This window comes from Chelonia mydas, chromosome 15, assembly GCF_015237465.2.
Source record: "Chelonia mydas isolate rCheMyd1 chromosome 15, rCheMyd1.pri.v2, whole genome shotgun sequence".
NCBI classification, from domain to species: Eukaryota; Metazoa; Chordata; order Testudines; family Cheloniidae; genus Chelonia; species Chelonia mydas.
This window is the reverse complement of record NC_057856.1, coordinates 23688967-23704226: the sequence shown is the minus strand read 5'-3', so window position 1 is coordinate 23704226 and position 15260 is coordinate 23688967. Positions and strand designations below refer to the sequence as shown.

Sequence of the window (15260 nt, the reverse complement as noted above, 5' to 3'; positions counted from 1 at the left end):
TTGGATCACTGTCGTCTATTACACTGCACTGGAATAACACAATTCTGATACTTGAGAGACTATAACAAGGCGACGATGCCCTGTTAAACAGCAATTATGGCAAATTAACGAATTATATGTTAGGAGATTTCCTAATGTATTTGGAGTGCTTTGTAGTTCAGGATTCCTGAAACTGTAAGTGAACGCTTTCCACTAGATGGGAAGGCTATGCTTAATATTTAAAGCCAGAACTAAAAATTTCAAAGCTACAGAAATGACTCAATTGACCTGACTAATTTTGATGCGGAAAAAGACATGCCTAGAATCATTAAAGCTTTAAGCAGATCTGATACTTGACTGATCCTGCAAGGTGTAGAATGTGCAAAGTCCTTGAAAATTTCTTTCTCCTCTCTAGGATCACCATCCTTGGAACAGGTGCAAAGTGGCTGGCTGTGTTAGAAGAGAGAAACTTAAAACCATGTAAGCTTCAGACCCCTCTGTTTTTTGTCTGGCCTTGTAGCCTGTCCACAGACAGTGAGCTGAGGGTTAAATTTGACTATTTGGATTTATTTAAGTGGTGAATAGATAATATGATAGAACTTAAATGTTTGTAATTCCTGGTTTTCTTCCCTCTTTAAGGTGACACCCATAATCTTCAAACACTTCATACTATACTATCTACAGGGTCACCGCTCAAATCTCAAAGCTACGAGTATGTCTACAAACATATAAAGAGCAGTGTCCTCCTGGGATCCATTTCAGGTAATACTTACTCCAAAAGCATTTTACGTTTGCTAATTCCTTCTGTAGCCAGTTCCCATCTTTGTTGCCTCTTTGCAACTTTGTGTACAGGAAAATTGGGCTGGGAGATTAGTCAGCTGTGATTATACTTAAACTGCAACTACCTTTGACTTGTGCAGGGTTTTTCTGCATAATTCAGCATGCCATTGCATTAGTATAATGAACTTGGTGCACTCAAAGACTTTGAGATGGAATTATTGTGACAGAGTAGATGTAAGGAAGCAGGATACTTTCTTTTGACTGGCTGTCCTCGCGGGCAGCAGGGTGAGAGGAGGAAGAGAGTCTGTTAACCTACAGCACGCATTGTTCTCTGCATAGCTGATTTCACCAGGAAACTTCTCCTGAGACTTTTGCCAGGCTTCCATTTCAGTTAATGGCCACGATAGACGGGTCAATGTGTAGATTATGTAATTAACAATGGAGATGTGTCAATCCATGTCCAGTGTAGTGTGAGGAGAGCTCACTTGGGCAGTTTCTTTTCTATTCATATAAAGTCGCACTCATACAGGGCCCTGTTGTGCAGGGTACCAAGGATCCAGTCTTCAGTGGGACCGTGTCAACCTAGTTTAGACTCCAGATCCAGAGTCCAATCCTTCTGCTGTTAAAGTCAATGGGAGTTCTGTCCCTGACTTTAATGGAAGCAGGTCTGGACCTTAAGATGACATTTATTAATAGTCTCTGATGTCAAAGTACAGTCATGTGAGTGAGATTTGCAGGATTGGGCCTTTTGTTGTAACTCTGCCTTTTATTTAAATATGACTAGAAATATCCTGATTACTCGAGTGAAAACTTTTTTTTTAAATTAAGGCTTAAATATTCCCCATGAGTGCAAAGATCCCAAACATAACTACAGTTGTGCTGATGCACAAGAACAAGAAATAGAAATGGACCACCAGCAACTATCTAGTCCAGCTATACTGTTTGATTGCAAGATGCTCCAAGGAACCAAAGGGCATAGTGTCATTTCCTCATGTTAAACCTCTCTGGATCCATGACCTAACTGTAGACTAGGGGCCTGAATCGCCACTCTCACTGTGTAAATTAGGAGTTACTCCAGTGAAGTTAATGAATCTTTTACCAGTGTAAAACTAGTGGGAGAAAAAAATTCAGTCCCTAAGGTATATGCCTATACAAAGAGCATGCGTATTGTAAGAAAAGCCTCTCTAACTTTCTTCATTGTAAATTGTATAGAAATAGTAGACAATCTAGGCAGTGTATTCTAGGTTTTGTTACTTAGAGTGGACAGAATTTATTTCAGTATTATGTGAAAATAAAATAAAAACTCATGTGGCCTTTATTTGATCTTTTAAAAAGTTCTTTAAAAGTGTCTGAATTCTAAGTGTCCCTCCTTTTGTTATAGGTGGAACAGATATCATTTCATGTTTCATGGGTCAGAATGTTACAATCCCAGTTTACAAAGGAGAGATTCAGGCCAGGAACCTGGGCATGGCAGTGGAAGCATGGAATGATGAAGGTAACCATTTTCCAGTCAACTCAATAGGCATTTCTAACTAAAATGTAATAGCTGCGGGAATTTGGATGGTGATTAATGGGACTGATAGAGAGACAGTCTCATCTCTTGATCAGCTGATAATCCAACCTGATGACCAAAAGTGGCAACCATCTCATGGCTAAGTGGCTAGCTGTAAATGAGTTAGTGATCTCAAAACCGTTTCTCAACCGTGCCCTTAATAGTGGTGGTGGTCTTTGATGTAGAAGCTTGTCCCACAAGAAACTGGACTGAGCAAATCTGATGGCTGTTCAGGACCCTGTGTTAGTATGAGACCATATCCCAGCATTTTGTATTTGTGTTTGGTAGTTATGCTCCTGTCCAATTAAAATCTGTCTATACCAGACACTGGACTAAATTCACCACTGATGTAATTCCATTAAACTTTAATGAATTTTTTTTGCATTCCTCTGCAACATAGAGTGATTTTTTTTTCCTGCTGTGATCTGGGTGTATCTCATCTAATCAGTTTCTTGCTATTCTAGGGACCTTGGGCATTGGTAGTACTTTGGTCTTTCTGTTCTGTCCCTGTGGCTCAAAGTTTAGCTCCTGAGGACTGAAATACATTGGTCTAATTGAAGTCTTTGGGTTTAATATAGGGGTATTTGGGAGAGGCTTGTGCTAAACAGGGGGCTAGAACAGAGGGGACCATTAGATCATCTAACCTTACTCTGTGAAGTTAAATCAAGGTTGAATTTAGCCCATTGACCATAAACTTTTTAGATCAGCTACTAACGCCCAGAGTGACAGGGCCTCTGGGTGTTACCATTCTGCAAATAATAATCCTATGTTCTTTGCTTTGCTTTGGTACCCAGCGGTTTACAAAAGGGAAATGCAGAAAATCTGTCTCTTTATTTGTAAACAGGCAAACCAGTTTGGGGGGAAAGCGGTGAGCTGGTTTGTACCAAGCCTATGCCCTGTCAGCCTACACACTTCTGGAATGATGAGAATGGAAATAAATACAGGAAAGCTTATTTTTCAAAATTCCCAGGTACGTAGTGAAATGCTTAGTTCATTATCTGAACTGACCAGGCATACAGAACTGACGGTTGTTTACAAAAATTATAAGCCTGCTCTTTCCCATGGTTGGGTGGATGCAGTTGGATCTAAATTTGCTAGGGTGGCACTTGTAACAAATGTTTGATAAATATCTTGCTATTTATTCGCTGGTGCTTTGGTCTGAATTTCAGTCTAGGTTAGTCGAATTTGAATTTCTGGCAAACGAATTCCTCTGTTGCTGTTAGGCAGATAGGACTGCTAGAGCAGCTTGATCTGGCTTGGCACAGGTGTATGCTGTTGGGTGTATAAGTGGGAAAGGAATGATCTTCTATTGAGTGCTACTATACGGATGCCAGACTGTTCCTGCCTAGTATTAGAAGTGAGGCCTAGGAGATAAGCCCAGGCCTAGTACCTAATTAGTGTGAGGGGTAAGCCAGTATCTCGTTCTCCACTCCCGCACCAGCCCTGTGTTGATAAGAGTAAGGGGACAGATGTGCAGTGGATTAGATGCTTGTTTGTGCTTTATTCTGGAGCACTGGGTCCACCCATAGCCTTTGCTCGTACTTGCACTGAAGCACAGCAACGTTGCCCTCCGTGTTGCATGCTGGGCATGGGCTTGTGGGATCAAGGCCTTGAGTCCATTTCTTTTCAGCGCTAGATGGAGATGTTTATCAATCACAGCCTCACAAAGGCGTTTCAAGTGAGTAACAAGGAAGAGTGCCTTTTACTGTGAGAAACCACGATCTACAGTAGGAGAGTGCTACCTTTCACTTAACCACAGGGGTCTGTTTACCGTTCCATTCCTTGGCCCTTTTCTTATTTTATAAGCAATATTCAGCCATTGCTGCCACGTTTATAATTTTAGCAACCTTTTCTGTCCCATTGTTTATACTGAGTGGCCAGTTTCCTTCCGTGGGGGTGGGGAAGGGGGACGACCGCGTAACATCACAATGCCCGGCGAGACCCCACACGTTACAAGTTGCATTTCAAGTTTTAATTCTACTATAAAGTTTTCTTCCTGGCAGATGGCCTAGGATCATACACCATGAAATAAGTCTAACTCTAAATAAAGCCCTGGTACACTTTAAAACAGATCTTTTGACAGCTTTCCACACACTCTTCCACAGTCACCAATCAGAACAGTCTCTTTGTGTTCTTCCTTTGCTGCCTCACTACAGTTTGAAAGACTGCGTATAAAACCACAGCACGCACTCTGCCTCGCTGTGGCAGTAGTTACCAATACACAGCCACCTCGTCTGTCATTTGTTTGTAAGCTTTCTCCTGGAAAGAGGTGCGTGTTTTATTTTTAACAATAGATTATTTCTTTCTTTGGCTTTATAATACTAGGTTCGTGATGTTTTGGTGGTTTATTGTACATTTCACTTATCCGGCCACTAAAACCAGAGGGGCCTTTAAGAACAAAAGGGACCACTGAATCCATGTAAAAGCATGTGCGTGTGCACCCGTAGCAACCGCAACTCTGCTGTCAAACACAGCGATCTGTCCTTTCAGTCTTCCCTAAGAAACCTGTACCGATGGTGGTTTCAGTGATCTGTTGGAAACCCTATTTTTTGTGGTGGTCTGTAGAAATGTGTTTCAGGTTGAAACGAAGTATAAAATTTGTCAGTTGAGGAATGGAGTGGTGCCTGCACGTGCGTGGTTGGGGTTTTGACCTTACCCAACCTAATTCAAATTTTGCTTAACGTTTCCATTCCCAGCACTGGAGTTTCTCCATGTTAACCCTGCTGTAGATGAGAAAAACATCTAGCCCAGCTTCTAGGGGTCTGATTCTGATTTTTTGCACTAGTGTAAATCCAGAGTAACTCTGTCAAGCAAACGGGAGCCCCTGTGACTCCATTGAGAGCCTGCCATGTAATCCCAGAATTACTGACAAGGTCGAGGGAGACATCCCCTTTGAGTGTTACCTCTACTGGAGGTACCCTCATGCCTCACTGTGGGTGGTGGTCAAAACATTGACTCAGATCTCTGAGGATCCTGCATCACACAATCAATGAAGCATTTAACACAAGACTCAGGAGCCTGGGTATGTGGAGTGAGGCTGGGCGTTGACTCTGAGCACGCTCAGGCCGATCAATCTTTCTTCCCCTCACCCTCTGATGGGGGAAGAGCAACATCCCAAATCTGGGTCCCATACAGATGCATGTTGTGCAGCCAGCTAGAACAAGCCTCTGTTGAGGTCAGGGGAGTTAAACCACTGTGTGGAGGATCAGAATCATGCCCGGAATGTTGAGGATTAGACAGCTCTCCCTCGGGTGAGTAAGGGCTGTACATATTCACAGGAGTAGTCCAACTGACAGAATCAAAGGACTTACACCTTCCACATACTTCTAGACTTTTGTGTGTCTCCCCTTTGTCATATTCTAGCTAAACTCTACAGACTTAACTTTTAATTTTCCGCCTAAGTCAGTCTCTCCAAACTCTGGTGCCGTCCCCTTCTGGTTTTCGATAACTAAATTGCAGTTGCATGGTGAGTCAATCAGATCTGCATTGATGGCAAATGGGATGGTTAACACTTTGTCACCTTCTGACAGGTATTTGGGCCCACGGTGACTACTGCAAAATAAATCCTGAGACTGGAGGAATCATCATGCTTGGCCGCAGGTAAAGTATAGTTTGGTAAAACTGTTCTGAGGGAACATGTGTAAAGCTGGCAGGCTCTGTTGGGTTGCAGGAGAACATGTACATTTCTCAGATGACTCCCCACTCTGCTTGTTGGTGGAGTTTCTGGATCTGAGGAAATATACTAGAATCCTATTACTTTCAACATTGTAAATTTCAACATTTATGTAACACAAGACCTAGGGCTTACCAAATGAAATTAATAGGCAGCAGGTTTAAAACAAACAAAAGGAAGCCTTTCTTCACACAAGGCACAGTCAACCTGTGGAACTCCCTGCCAGAGGATGTTGTGAAGGCCTAGACTATAACAGGGTTCAAAAAAGAACTAGATAAGTTCATGGAGGATAGGTCCATCAATGGCTATTAGCCAGGCTGGGCAGGGATGATGTTTCTAGCCTCTGTTTGCCAGAAGCTGGGAATGGATGACAAGGGACGGATCACTTGATGATTACCTGTTCTGTTCATGCCCTCTGGGGCACCCGGCATTGGCCACTGTTGGAAGATAGGATACTGGGATAGATGGACCTTTGGTCTGACCCAGTATGGCCAGTAAGTTCACAGTGAAGGGACAGCACATTGTAAATAGCTAATATACGGTACTTGTGCAGGATTGCTAGCCTCCAGCCTCTTGCGTTTTGAGAGGTCATGCTGCTGAGAACCTGGAATTTCACAGGATGCAGTGAGGCCCAGTGGGTGGGGCACCAGACAGGGAGTCAAAACTGGGCTCGCTCTTGGCTCTGCATTTGATTTGCTACATAATCTTGAGCATGTTGCTGCCCTGCACTTCTAAAAGTATCCTTTGAGTTCTTCTGTTTTTGTTTTGATTTTTTTTGCCAGAGGTCCAACTTGAGGCACCATGGGCATAACTTTCAAAAGTGCCACGCACCACAACTCTAGTGGGCTTCAGTGATAAGTGCTGGGTGCCTCTGAAAATTAGGCCTTGCATGTCTCAAGTTGGACTCGCAGAAAATGGAGAGACTGAAAATGTCTGCCTTAACCTCTCTGAACCTCAGGTTCCCTATGGTGCTGTGGGATAATGGTACTTATCCATCTTTTTAAACCACTTCTGAAAGCTACAGGTTAGAAGTGTGAGGTGTTACCTTGTTATAAGTTGTCATGCTTGTTTTGAAGAGTTAATAGGACTTCAGGAGCATTGTTTGGTAAATACTGCCATATAATTTATCAGCTCTCCGTTTTAATGGCAAGTTAGTGGTCCAGGATTTTGTCCAGATTTTCACGCAACAGGCCTGGTTCAGTTTCTAGGCTCAGCTCATGGAGTCCATTGTCTGCAGGGAGTGAGACGTGCTTCTGAAATGGAGATGCTCCGCTTCAGGTGGTGGGAGAGGGAAGACAAAATAGCAGTGCCAAGGAGTGCCACAAAGGCACCTGGCTGTGTTACTTGGTGGCTGGATATTGGTGGCTACTTTTATGAAGGCCTGTGTGCATGCAGGTTTAAGTGAGGAAAGCCAGTGGAAACTTTGGGCATGGAGTAAACAAATGATGAAGAGAAGAATGTGGTTTGTTTAAAATTAAGTTTTACACAAAATATAATGAGCACAAAGCTGCTTTTAGACAAAAATCTCTTGTAATCCTATTTCTGCTACAGCTTCCTGCATATTTCACCACACCAAATATTGAGAAACCTAGTAAATTGCATCATTTCTTCATCAAACCCTAACTACATTTTGATACTCCTTTGTTTGTGTGTAACTTTCAGTGATGGTACGCTAAATCCAAGTGGAGTGAGATTTGGAAGTTCCGAAATCTATAACATAGGTAGGAAAAACTTTCATCCACCTTTTGCAACAGTGACATTTGTGTAGCCTTAAATCTGAAATGTGAGCATTTAAAGGGTTGTTGAAAGGATTGATTAATTAACACATAAGATCTTTCATTGGAAAGGGGCTAAAGAGGTTATTCTCATTAACAACGAAATACTGCTTTGTTGACTATGAAATTGCCTTCCTTCCAAAAGGATCTACAGAGCTGGAGGTGACTAACTGAAATGGACTGCATTTTCCTCATAAGATTTATCTTATGAATTGTGCAGACCATTTTATGTGACTTCAAAAGAGAATCCATTATTTCCATTGTTTGTTCTTCCAAGACGAACTATTAGACAGTGCTTGGTTGTTTTTACTGAGCCATTGTCAATGGCCGAAATAAATTCTTGTGCCTTTTTATTACTGCCATAAGTGAATCTGTGCACAAAGGCAGTGTGTGACTGTATGAAGTCAGCAGAAAGTTAGCAGTAATGAGGGAGGGCAGAGAGATGGTGTCAAGCATTCCTCTGGCATAGTGAATTGAGGTATTGTTTTGCTGCAAAAGCTGTCGTCCTCGTACACTGTGAAATCTGGAGGGTCAGTTTCCCTTGTGGGTGGTGGGGCAACTTTCAGAATGTTCATGGCTATTGCCCTAGGCTGCATTTCACTTAGTTACTCCCTTGCGTAAGCTTTGGAACAGTCTCTCCCTTGTCTTGTTTTTGGAACCTACCAGCCAGAGTCTAATCCAGGTTACGTTGGTGGAAATGATATCTGATTCTGGCTCCCTGTGTTCAAGGGCTCTGCTGTGTAACTAACAGTATAGTAAATAAATATTTTGTTTCAGTCGGGGATGCAGTTGAATACTGAACCAGTTTGTGATCAGCCTGTGATCTGATAATGCCTCCTCACCTTTTTTTAAACCAGTTGAGATTGTACTGCCTGGATCATCCAGCTGCACATGGTGAAATGTACTTAAGGCATCCTGCCACATGACTGGTTGAAAAGCAGTCATATGGGGCGGGGGGGTGCTGCTGGTCAGGGCTCAAACTTGGATTCAGTTCCCTGCTCCAACACGGACTTCCTGTGCCACCTTGTGACAGCCACTTAGTCTCTCTGGACCTCCATTCCCCATCTGTAAAATGGGGATAGTAGCACTGGCCTACCTCAATTGATTGTTGAGGGTAAATACATTAAGGACCCGGAAGTGCTCAGACTGTGGTAATAGGGGGTATAGAAGTACCTTAGTTAGTTGTGGTAAATCAGCAAACGTATTGCCTGTGTTTGAACAAAAAGGTTTATTAAGCCAACAACTATATCAAAATTTTAGCCTGACCTAAGTCCGTATTTATTGGAGCTATAAACTTTGATATTCACTTTCCCAGAAATCAATGGCTGGGATTTAAAAAACATAAAAACTCCACAAGGGAGTTGGTGACTTGGATGACCGACTTTCAGTGTGGTTTGCTTATTTAATTGCTTTAAATTTTTTTGAAAATCTTAATTAGGTAGGCCAATGCCACTGACAGTGTGGTACTTGGGTGCCTAATTCCCTTAGGTGTTCTCTTTAAGAATCCCAGTCAATATCTGCTTGTTTGCCTCATCAGTGCCAGAACAGGTGATGGGAGATGTGCCCTTTAGTGTAAAATAAAAAAAGCATCCAGTATTAAAAACAAGCGCATGTGATGATAAAGCACTCTTCTTCTTTCAGTGGAAGCCTTTGAGGAGGTTTCAGATAGCCTCTGTGTCCCTCAGTACAACAAAGAGGGGGAGGAAAGGGTGATCCTCTTCCTGAAGATGGCGTCGGACCAGGTGTTCAGTCAGGATCTGGTGAAAAGGATTAGGGATGCGATACGCATAGCGCTGTCTGCCAGACATGTTCCTAGCCTCATTCTAGAAACCAAAGGCATTCCGGTATGTCATGAAAACACTGCCTAATTTTTTTTCTTTGTCACCTTGAGCAGTAATTAAGGAGCAGTTGTCATCACTCTTCAAACCCACACGCCTGGAAATTTTAGCATCTTAAAAAGCATTTTCAAGTTTTATAAATAGTTTGTCTACGTTGCCTAGCGACTTGACCTTTTTTTTTTTTGCTTTCTTCTCAACTAAGCTTGTTTTTGGAACTATCCCTACCCACCCTTGGTTTATAAATATACATGTGCCCTGCTGAGCTAAAGATTGGGTTATATTTTCTTATAAAATACTTTGTGCTTTCTCAATACATATTATAAAGCTAACTTTAGCTTATAGGTGTGCCAAAAAGCTTTTGCTTGCCTTTTTTTTTGTTTTTTTCCATTTCAAATAGTATGTTTTTGAAAGCTGAGAGCATCGAGCAAATGTTTGAAATCACTTTTCTTACATCCGTTTTTGCATTTCAATTTTAGGTCCATCCATATTTTTAACAATAGCTATAACTACAATAAGAGACCTTCCTCTGCCTGTGTCTAACAACTATATAATTAGTCACACTATATATAGCACCAGCGTGGCATCATTTTAATATCGGACACATTCTCTGCAACACAGCTATATCCTGCCCATCGAATGGGCTCCATGGAAATGAATCTTTTCCATCTTGAGCTATTATAAATCTGTGATCTTAATATATTGTGTTTAACAAGGCCAGGGAGAAAGGGGACATCCCTGATGTCCCTAGTGATGGCCTTTATCCTGTCTAGTGACTCTTTTTGGGAGCACAGGTGTGAATGAGTTGTACTTTAATGGGTATATTTGCATGCTGTATAGAGAGTCATCTTGCTTCTGTTCTCAAGTGTGGGAAACCTTCTCTTCTGAAAGCAGAGATGGACATCAGAAGTACTTTCCCTGCTTTAACTTTTACCTAAATTCAGAGAAATATAAGCAGTAGTGAGGAATCTTCCAGTAATTCAGTACCGATATGGAAGGTAAGAGCTGGGGTTCCCAGTAAAGAGTACTGTCAGTAGGTGACTGACAGTGTCACTGTTAAACCACAGGGGCTCTTTCTGCAAAGTCGAACACGTTCCTTCCCAAGGAAAACCCAGCTGCCTCCACAGAGTGGTGGACACCTTTATACATTTGTTTGAGAGAGACCCTCCGTTTTCAGACATGTCTGTGCAGATGAACATGCTGGGCCTGATTCTACTCATGCAGCACAGTAACCCATCTTGTCTTCAGTGGAGTTACTGACACACCCCATTGTAAGTCAGGCTGATGGAGCCTGGTCCGAGAGGAGCCTGCTTGGTGCTTCTCTGTTCTTCTCCCAACTCACTGGAGGAGCCTCTCCATTTTAAAAGCCCTATCCCCAGTCACCACCTGCTGCTCTGTGAGCAGCTCACTGTTGGCAAGGCTGGAACGTGCAGGGTAGTTCCTGGCAGGCCATGTGCATATGGGCTTAAGTCTTCAAGCATTTTCTCTAAAGCACTGTAAGCCTAATTTTTCAAACATGCCTAACTAAATCCAAATGTAGGCTCCTGACTCAAAGTGGCCTGCCTTTCAGTGGCACTGTGCACTGGGAGCTCCCATTTGGTTTCATACTTCAGGCAAGGGCCTGATTCTGGTGTCTGTTGGCTTACACTGCTGTAAATAAGTAGCATTGGGCTTAGCATGTCTTGTTTGCATGAGGGTTTAAAAAAAAAAACCTTCGTAACTTACCTCTTGAGTAGTGATATAGATTTTTCTAGACTGCATCTTTGGCTTCTACATAAAATGTTAAATTTCAAAGATGCATAAATAACCTGAATGCAAAGAATGAAGTTGATGGCGATGAGGCATTTATGAGAGCCAGCCCCTTAGGAATGCCTGCTTAGATGGTTAATTAGTTCACAGTGTGACTGAATTTACAATGGAATGAATTTTAGTTATGTTTCAGATAAAATGTATCGGCAGTAAAGTGATCAAAGCTGTCTCCTTGCTTTCTTTGAAGGTTTTACTTGGGAAGGAAAAAAATCTTTCCATATACTGCTATTTCTAGATGTCAGTTTGCGTTTATAAAAACGAAGTACCTGCCCCCAAAATTATAGGGCTTTGAGCCTGGTGTCATTTTACACTGGTTGAAATTGGGAATAACTCTGGCATCAGTGGAGTTGGTGTAAAACACCCCCTGTAAGTGAAATCAGGATCAGGCCAATATTTTACAAACTGTCAAAAATAGACATGCCAAAAACTCTGGAAAAGGCTTGGAAATTACTTCATGCTTCTAGTTAAATGTTTAAAGAACTTTTTTTCCCGTGCACAGATAATATACAGTGATAAAGGGCTGTGCGCACAAGCATACATTTATATTGTAAAATATTCTTGATCTGGTTCGAACACCTGATCCACTTTGACATCTATACCGTCTTTGAGCTATGCGTGTGTTAACTGATACAAAAGTGTGGAAGTCCCCTGCTGTTCTATCTGTCTGGGTATTTGGTATGGATAAACCTTTCAGAGTTAGTATTTAGGGAATTCGAACTGGGAAAGATTTGCAGTACCTTGACTGAGCCCTGTGGCCCCAATTTGGCAAAGCACTTAAGCATATGCTTAGTTAAGCGCTTGCTGCCAGCTTTTTTTGAAACATGTTGTATGACTAGCTTCCCTCTCCCTCCCCAAGAAGTGAACTTCCAGCAGCTCCCATCGACTTCATTGGGAATTCTAGGTCCTCCTTGCTTCTCAAAACCAGGCTGGTAATCACTGAGGAGGAAGAGTGGCTGTTTAGTGTTATGCCAGGGGATAAGAACTATGTAGTATTAAACAAGGAAAAAATAGACCAAATACCTGAATAACTTCCTAACTATACAATATTGTTGCTAAAGACCATTTGGCCTGCTCTGAAAGATCTTTAATGAAAAGGTGTCTCAGAAGGGTTAACTTCTGGGCTTCACCTTGAGGAGATAACTCTGAGCCCACTGGCTGCTTTGCTATATCTTGCCACAACCTCGGTTATCTTAACCAAAATGAAGAGTAGACAGAACAAGGCGGTGGCTGGTACTGAAAAGCAGGCCAAACGATGCTCTTGTTCAACGGCTTCCGTAATGGAGACACCTGGTGCTCCCTAAGATGGGATCGACCATCCCTCAGGGATCATCCCTGCCAACAGGAGAATCAGGTCTTCTCTACTTGCCTTTGCCAGCCAAGAATTCCACTGTTTTGGAGCACAGATTGGGATTTCTTCACTGCACAATTGCAGTAGTGCCTTGGTCAGCAACACTGAAACCCAAGCACAGAGAACCTGTCTTTTGCCTCGTCATGATGTCTTGTTCCCACAGAAGCTGTTTTCTATCTGAATCTGTTTATTAACAGCAATTAAATGTCTAGGGAAACAAGTGAAAGTCCTTGAAGTAAATCCAAGTTGTGTAGCTTGGCTCCATCTCCAAGTCCAGGGCTTTGAAAAGCAGGGTTTTGGTTTGGCCCCTTATAAAGAGAGAACACTTGCGGAATTGAGATCAAGGTACATGTACACATGCACGTATCCAGGGCTTCTTGGATCTAGGGTTTTGGTTTGGGCCTATTTCTAGAAAACCTAAAAAGCTGAAAATCATGTGTCATTTTAAATGGCAGAAAGTTGCAAAATTTTAATTATTGCATTAAGGGCCCGATCCTGCTTCCCTAGAAGTAAATGAGAGCTGGCTTAGGGTGATAGTATTGTCTATTAAAGAACTAAAATCACTAATAAAACTCATCAAATTCAGTTTGCTTTTCAAACTGTTTAAGAAACTATTTGATGTCAGGTGTAGCAGAATTCCTGCCTCCACTGCTAGGGGAAATGAATCAATTCCAGCCTTAGCGGCGGCTTTTCCATTGGACCGTTTATAAAGCAACCAGACAAAGAGTGTAGCTTCATTGTTGCCTGATTTATTTATTTACTTATTTTATTTTTTTTGCAGTACACAATAAATGGGAAGAAAGTTGAAGTGGCTGTGAAGCAGGTCATTGCAGGGAAGAACGTTGATCAGCGGGGATCTTTATCAAATCCAGAGACGCTGGATTTGTACCAAAATATTCCTGAGCTTCAGAATTTCTGAATCTGTTTGTTGCATCTCTGTGTTCTTTGTTTTTTTTTTTTGTATATATGAATACTGTATGTAAAGAAAAAGCTATTTAAATACCAGTGGTTCTTTTAAAGGAAAAATATTTCATTAAGTGCATTATGAAAGGCTTGGGTAAAATGTAGCTACCTTTTACTAGATGAATAGGCAATGTGTCTTGGAGTCTATCTTTAAGCCTGGAAGAGGGAAACTGCCTGTTGGGTTTTTATACATGTGACAAATGCATCTTTTCTGGTTAGATTTATATCAACAACCTGGCAAACTAGAACCTGAAGAGCAAACGGTTTCCAATTGATAATGGAGTATTGTGTTCATAAAATTTTCCTTTTTTTATTTTTTAAATGGAATTCAAGCTATTTATTTAAAACAACAACATGAGCCAGGTGCAGGGAGTCTGTGGCTTTTTTAAATACTTGATGTTTGTCCTATGCAGGAGGGTAAAGGCATGTCAGCATGGCCATGAAATATAAAAGTATGCAGTACTTTTTAATGTGTTTTTATAAAGCCACATCTCAATTCATGGCTGCTACTCTGAAACCTCTTTTATTTGACTGACTGACTCAATTTGAGCACAGTCATGAAATATCTCACTGTACCCTTGGAGGTAATTGCTGCTTCATTTTGTGATATCTTCACATATAGTTTTAAGCTTTCAGCTGATATGTTTTTATAGATTTTTTTTTTTTTTTTTGGTGGGGGGGGGCAAATGCTGTGTCACTTCTGTTGGTGAAAAGCCAGCGTTTGTCTGATTTTTTTTTTCAGTGGAATTACATCAGTGTGACTGAGTAGAATTTGACTCTTACTGCTCTAAAATCCATTATTAGAGTCTGAAGGCAAAAATCTAGTACTGCATTAGCTGAGCAATTCCAGTTATTAATGTAATAAAAGCCAATGTTTTTGTAAGACTTTTTTTTACTAAATGTGATGTTGAAAGTGAAAAACTAAATTTTTTAAATTCTTTATCCTTCCAGTTTATAAAGGGGAAAAAACCTTTTACAAGTATGTTGACACTATAAACATAGAAGATACAATTGCAATAGGTATACAGAACCCCTGGCATTCAGGATCCCATGCACTATTTGAATATTGTGGGTAAAGTATTTAATGCGTTAAAATCACGGGGTGTCCTTAATTGTGTTCAGTGCATTCAACGCTGTTAATATGTTCAACTTAATAAAAATGAAACCGATCCTTAAGTGTTGGTTTTTATTTTCACTCAATTGTCTCATTGGACTCTTTTTTTTCTTTTCTTTTTTTTCACGCTCTGGTATGATCTGATTCTTAGCTTAATTTCCTTTTCCTCCACCCATCCCCCAACACTTTAGTCTTTGTCTCTCCCCTCCCCCAAGATCTCTACATTGTATGCTCTTCAGGGCCCGGGTTGCCATCTACATGTTCTGCACAGCACTGGGCATGTGGCACAGCACTGAGATGCCTGTTGATGTATGGCGTGTGGCGCATGTGACTAAATGCGGAAGCAAGCCTGTTGAGAATGTGCCCCTCTGCTTTACATCCTCCAGCACGGTCCTAAAATAGTATGTCCGGCTAGATCTTCACTGCAAAGTG

General features: G+C 41.5%; 1 protein-coding gene across 1 annotated transcript in view; it reads left to right on the top strand.

The window, feature by feature from the left end:
* The window catches only part of AACS (acetoacetyl-CoA synthetase), a 60224-nt gene extending 45317 nt beyond the window's left edge, over positions 1-14907 (top strand). The window contains exons 11-18 of the mRNA XM_037878638.2: positions 395-459; positions 619-741; positions 2141-2254; positions 3156-3281; positions 5842-5911; positions 7647-7705; positions 9401-9603; positions 13533-14907. Coding sequence (XP_037734566.1) covers positions 395-459; positions 619-741; positions 2141-2254; positions 3156-3281; positions 5842-5911; positions 7647-7705; positions 9401-9603; positions 13533-13670 — 898 coding nt within the window. The 3' untranslated portion in view covers positions 13671-14907. The remainder of the gene's footprint in view (positions 1-394; positions 460-618; positions 742-2140; positions 2255-3155; positions 3282-5841; positions 5912-7646; positions 7706-9400; positions 9604-13532) is intronic.
* Positions 14908-15260: the final 353 nt, after the last annotated feature.